The sequence below is a fragment of the Benincasa hispida genome, chromosome 1 (genome assembly GCF_009727055.1).
Source record: "Benincasa hispida cultivar B227 chromosome 1, ASM972705v1, whole genome shotgun sequence".
NCBI lineage: Eukaryota > Viridiplantae > Streptophyta > Magnoliopsida > Cucurbitales > Cucurbitaceae > Benincasa > Benincasa hispida.
This window is the reverse complement of record NC_052349.1, coordinates 20,736,697-20,742,471: the sequence shown is the minus strand read 5'-3', so window position 1 is coordinate 20,742,471 and position 5,775 is coordinate 20,736,697. Positions and strand designations below refer to the sequence as shown.

Genomic DNA, 5,775 nt, shown 5'->3' with positions numbered 1-5,775 from the left:
TGTTATTATATTATATTTTCTCCATATTCGTGTTTCCGTTGTGCTCTTCAATTTCACAACACATAGATAATTATTAGTGAGAGTTTTATTCAACCATAAGGATTAAATTCTAATTAAAAACAATATGCAATAAATTTAAATTTTCTTCAAAGGCCCAAAATTCTAAATTCTAATTATCAAGCGATACTGCGATAGGAAGCAAATTTGCAATTTAATCAAATAAAAATCTGGTAGTTCTTTTCAGGCTAATTAGCAATGATTAATTAATTAAGACGTTCAAGTTCTCGAATATTGATAGGCCAAATATCAATGGCGTCCCCGTTCAAGAGCCGCCCGGCGATATGGAGTTCGCAGTTTCAGAAGGATGAAATGAATCCCAAAACACGTACTTCGACCTGTCTACGCACACGCTGGACGGCGGTCCACAGGGAAAAAGACCACCGTACCTCCCGGCGATATGGCAGCACGCCGAGTCGGCATTCTCAAACCCTATTCAAAATGCAATGAACGAAGCTTTCAATGTGAACACTGTGAGAATGTGTAATTCCACATTATTTTCTTACCGTATGATGCGTGATTCTGAACTATATCTTGAACGATTCGAAATGCATCTGCGTAAAGGAAATTCGAATCCTGAAATCGAGCTCCGAGCTCTATGAGTAGACCTCTCAATTGGTTGTTGAATAACTGAGCCATTAGGTTAGGGGAATTTGCACAGTTGTTTCCTAATGAAGGTTTTGAATCTCTCTGATATGGAATGCATCCGATTGGTCCGACGTTTACCGCTACGATCCTTCTGGCTCCTAGATTGTAGAGTCTCTGCAAGTGATTCAGAACCGTTTTCGAATGAAGTAATGGAAACGAGTCATAAACTTTGATGTCAGTGAAGTAACAAGAAAGAGTGTTATTACTGTGAGTTGGAGTCTGTATCTCGAAATCATGGAACCAACAGACAACTCTGGAGGAATCAAGCGGTGTCCTGAATCAGAGAGGACTGGTGTAAAGTAGTTATTAATGAAGTCATTTGAGCCAATGGTTATGGAGAAAATGGAAGTTCTAAGCAAATCTATGGCAGCAGGAAGGCCAATCATGGAGATGATATCTTGTCTGGTATTTGCAAGGTTATCGATTTGAGCATCCATGTTGATTCGAGCAATCTTTCCAACACAAATACAACATACTTTAGTTACAAAAATAGCAAGAACAACACATATGAGGAAGAAAGCATGAAAATATGCACTTCAATCATGGTTTTCCATTGCCGCAGAAACTTACAAAGATTTTTCCTGCGTTGTTTAAGATTCCAGCTGAACCAGAAGCATAGTTGACGCCTCAAAAAATCACCGCCCCAGTCGTGGAAGGCGCCAAGTATGGGGTAGTGAATGTCATGAACCCAAGCTCCTGACCTGGTAAGATGGAAACAATAACATGATAGACATTGAAATTTGTATTTCCTGTATTTTGTTGGTCTTATTAGTGCAATGTAGATCACAACTTGCCTATTATGTCAACAATGGTTCGCCCATTTGTGAATCGACCAGTTGGCCTACCGAAATCGATGCCGTTTGGCACATAGTTGGCCCGGGAGAGCGATGGAATGTAGTTGTTGTTTCCAACCTCCACCAATGAATCCCCAAACACAAAATTAGCTGTAAAATCTCTAGAGAAGCAAGTTCCAAACAAGGTAAATAGGGTAAAACATAGGATACCCTCGACAGTGTTTTTGTTAACAAATATCATATCCATTTAGAAACAGTCTTCTAAGAGGAAAAAGAAAACAAAGCAGTTTCTCGAGTATTCTTCCCTTTTAACTTTCTTTTGGCTGTGTAATGGTTCAAAACCAGAAGAAACAGAGAAGAGAGCTTAGGATTAGGAAGAAAAGGTAAGTCTAAGGAGATAACCCATTAAATGTTCTGTCACACCATCACCAACCTTGAGAAAATGAGGGGCTGCTAATTTTTATGGGTTTTTAACTTTGAATGCAGGCAGGAAAGCAGGATTTGTACCGAGGAAAGAGCATAGTTAAAGCAGCCTGCTGTGAAGGACTTGGAGATGAATTCGGTACTCTGTTTCTAGCTTAAGAGCCTTTATATATTTTTTTATTTTCTGAATTCCGTTCTAAACTCATAATAGCTTAAAAGTATTTATATTTTTTGATCGTGTTGGTCTTCCAATGGTGCATTTTATAAACTAGCAAATCCCACCTATAATCTTTTATCTACTGAACAAATGGAGGCTAAATTAGATACTATACCCCTGAAGTTTGTCCTTAGTTTAAAAAATATCTCTATTTTCAAAAGTTGCAATATTACCTTGTCTTTTTTATAAAGGTTTCAAAATAACACTTGGAGTGAAAAAAATCATTAGAATTTTGGACAGAAAGTTGAGTGTCTGGATGTTGTTTTTTTGACGTAATCCATGCAATCATTGTTGGAATAAATGATAGTGATCATTCGTGTAGAGTTGTATCGTTTCATAAGTGAACATGTCTTTTCGTAAATAACCAACTTGATGAAGAGACACGACTATTCAAATGGATGAATAGTCTATAAATATGTCTCTTCTTCAAATTGCATTTTATAACTTTTTCATAATCACTTTTCTCCTTGAAACTCTCTCTTGTTTTATCAAGTTTTTGAAGTTCGGTTTATTTTCACAAAGTATAGTCTGTTAGATCTTGTGGACGAGGTGCTGCTTCTATAAAAAAGTTAGTCTATTCTATCATGGGATACAATTACTCAAGAAACTCAAGCACTAGAGTGAGTAATATTGTCTTAAGGAGACAACGTGAAATCATTGGGCTCGGGATCCTTCGTGTTTATAAGGTTATGTATTTTTTCATATTTTTGGTAAAATTATTCATATAACAATCTTAAGACAATTTTAATTGGATTTGGTTTTATTTTTGTCATTATGCATGATGCAATCATTAAATAATTGATATGAGATTTCATTTTTTTTCTATTACTCATACATGGATCTTATTGTTTTTTCATGAATGTGTTTTATGTAAATTTGTCGTGAGGTCTTTTTTGGTTCTTTTTTTTTTTTTTTTAAAGAAAAAAATCCATAAGTTAAATCTGAGTTGTATGTGTGGGTTTTACCTGATTTTAGTGCATTTGGTTTTTTAGTTGATTTAGTGTTATGACTCAACAAATGAGAATCTTGTTGGAATCATCAAATTAGGATGTAAAATGAGATTTACCTTTTATTCCTCCAAATCTTCATCTCATTCTAAGTAAAACTTCATGCATCGAAATTGTTAATATTCTCGTTTTATTTATTTTCTGATTTTCATGTGCTTTATTTATGCATGAAGTTTTGTAGTGTGAAAATTGTTAATTTGCACTCAAGTGATAGTTGCATAAAAGTGTTTTCAAGTGAGATTGGCATGAAATGATTTTGAAGAGTTTCTGAATTTATTTTATTATTTTCCGTGCGTTTTTGTTCTATATTTACTCTTCGACTGGATTTAGAAAAACAAAAATAAACACAGAAAAAAACCAGATTTTGTTCTTTCCTTCCCTTATTCTGTGCTCTTCACTTTGCATCACAAACCCCACGAAAATCTTTGAAGAATTTTTTTCCTTATCTACCTTTTTCTTGATGTAATCACTAACTTCTAGTGATTTTGCAAAAGATGTTGATAAATTTTGTTTGATTTTGGGTTGTGGATTTGTGGTTTTTAAGCATCATGAGAAACACTTATCATGTTTGATGGAATGAGCAATGTGGATTCTAAACTTAAAATTTGATGGCAAGATAAATTGTTATTCATCAACTTGGGCAAATTTTTTTTTAATACTATATTTTCTTTGGCATATATATAATTTTGGCATGCGTTGATCGTTTGGCATATGTGCAGTGGGTTATTTTTATTTTATGCACTAATTTTTATTTTACAGTTATATCTATGACAACAGGGTTTTAAGTCGTGTACTGCAAAAAATTGGCGTATTACGGTCAATTGTTACTATTATATAATGTTCTCATATTATTTTACATTTCAAGCCTAATGAATAATGTCCCAAGTTTATTTGTTGTCTTATTGATTTTATTTTGTGAGAAATATTTAGTAAAATTATTTACCTTGTTTCACAAATATTTGGTAATCCGTCTCACATAAATGTCATGAACAATGCGAAATTGTTGTACCACATTTTGGTGAAAATTATGGAGAAAAATTATGAAAAATTTAATCGCTTTGATTTCAAATGATAACAACATAATATTCTAATCTCCCTTGCAACTTGGAATGAAATTTTTTTTTTCAAAAAACAATTGCTATTATAATGTTGAAGGAGAAGTCAACAAAGAAAGGTTGCTTGCACTTAAGGTATAGAAACATATGCAAAATATTTATGCAAGAGCCACACTTTAAGTTGACTAGATAACACTATATAATGAATGGTTTCAGCTCCTTACGAGATGCTTTGAGTGCAGTAATATGGCATGGATGGATACTACGCTTACGATTTCGTATCTCTCTTATAGTGGTGGATTTGGCGAAAATCTATGGGATTCATTAGAGAAATACAATATATATAAGCCAAAAGATGTCATAACAATGATATTTTTGGTCGGAAAATTTATGTTTTATAAAATGATTGATTCCAAAACCGTGATAAATGAACTTTTAGAACTTTTTCGTAATCACTTTTCTCCTAAGAAACTTTCTTTCATTTTAGTTTATTTCAACAAAGTATAGTTCGTTGGATCTTGCAAACGGAGTGTTGCTTCCATAAGAAAATTAATTTGTTCTATCATATGAGACAATTACTCAAGAAACTTAGGCACTAAAGTGAGTAAAATTTTATTAGGGAGACAACGTGAAGTTGTATTTCTCTCACGTTTACGAGGTTACGAATTCGTTGATATTCTATGTGTTCATATAACAAACATCCTAGTCATTGCCACGTTCCACATCATTGCATTGATCTTTCGTAACATTCTAAGTGGGTGTTTGTCTCATCAACATGAGTTGAGTTGGTATAATATATCAACTCATTGTTTGACCTGCCAACTTTAAATGTTGGTAGAGTTGAGTTGGTATATTTTACCAACTTACCCTAACTCTCCATTCTTCCAATGTTTTCAATGGCTCTACTCATTGACCACCGTCACACTTCAAAAACTAATTTTGGGTTCCAACAATCACCTTTGATGACAATTTCGACGATGAAATTTGGACTCCGACAACCAACTCCGAGCTCCTACAAACTTTGCGCGATCAACTTTGGCAACCACCTCCGGTGACCCAACTCCGACGACCACCTTCGCACTATCAACTCCGACGACCAACTGGCTCTGACAACAAACTCCGATGACCAATTCCGACAACCACCTCCGACTACAAACTCCGATGAAAATCACCTTCGATGAACACTTTTGAGTGAGTAATCTGACGACCAACTCAATGCTTTAGACTAACTTTGGGCTCCTATAGTCACCCTCACAATCTCCAGCGAAAATCATATTTGATGATTAACTTCGACAACCACTTTTGCCCGCCCAACTCTGGGATTCAAAAACCACCTCCGATGACAAACTTCGACAACCAACTCCAATATACCTTCATGTGACCAACTTCAAGCTCCAACAACCACCTCCAGCTACAAACTCCAGCAAAAATCATCTTCAATAATCAACTTCGACAACCACTTCTGACTACTATAAGACTGATGATTGTTAAAGTATTTTGTAGAGTTGTTGATTATATAAAAAATATTATTTTGTCTACATTAAGTGCAATATTTATATGTAATGAATTCATAT

General features: G+C 34.5%; 1 protein-coding gene and 1 long non-coding RNA gene across 2 annotated transcripts; one reads left to right on the top strand and one right to left on the bottom strand.

Annotated features, from left to right (window-relative positions):
- Positions 1-263: 263 nt before the first annotated feature.
- LOC120073195 (GDSL esterase/lipase At4g16230-like) lies at positions 264-1,946 on the bottom strand. The gene is given in 6 exon segments (XM_039025878.1): positions 264-343; positions 346-489; positions 564-819; positions 912-1,157; positions 1,276-1,406; positions 1,500-1,946. Coding segments are annotated over 6 exon segments (1,104 nt in total). The 5' UTR covers positions 1,747-1,946.
- On the top strand, positions 1,147-4,069 carry LOC120073203. The gene is made up of 2 exons (XR_005480697.1): positions 1,147-1,409; positions 1,986-4,069. It is a non-coding gene; the product is annotated as an uncharacterized LOC120073203 (long non-coding RNA).
- The last annotated feature ends 1,706 nt before the right edge of the window (positions 4,070-5,775 follow it).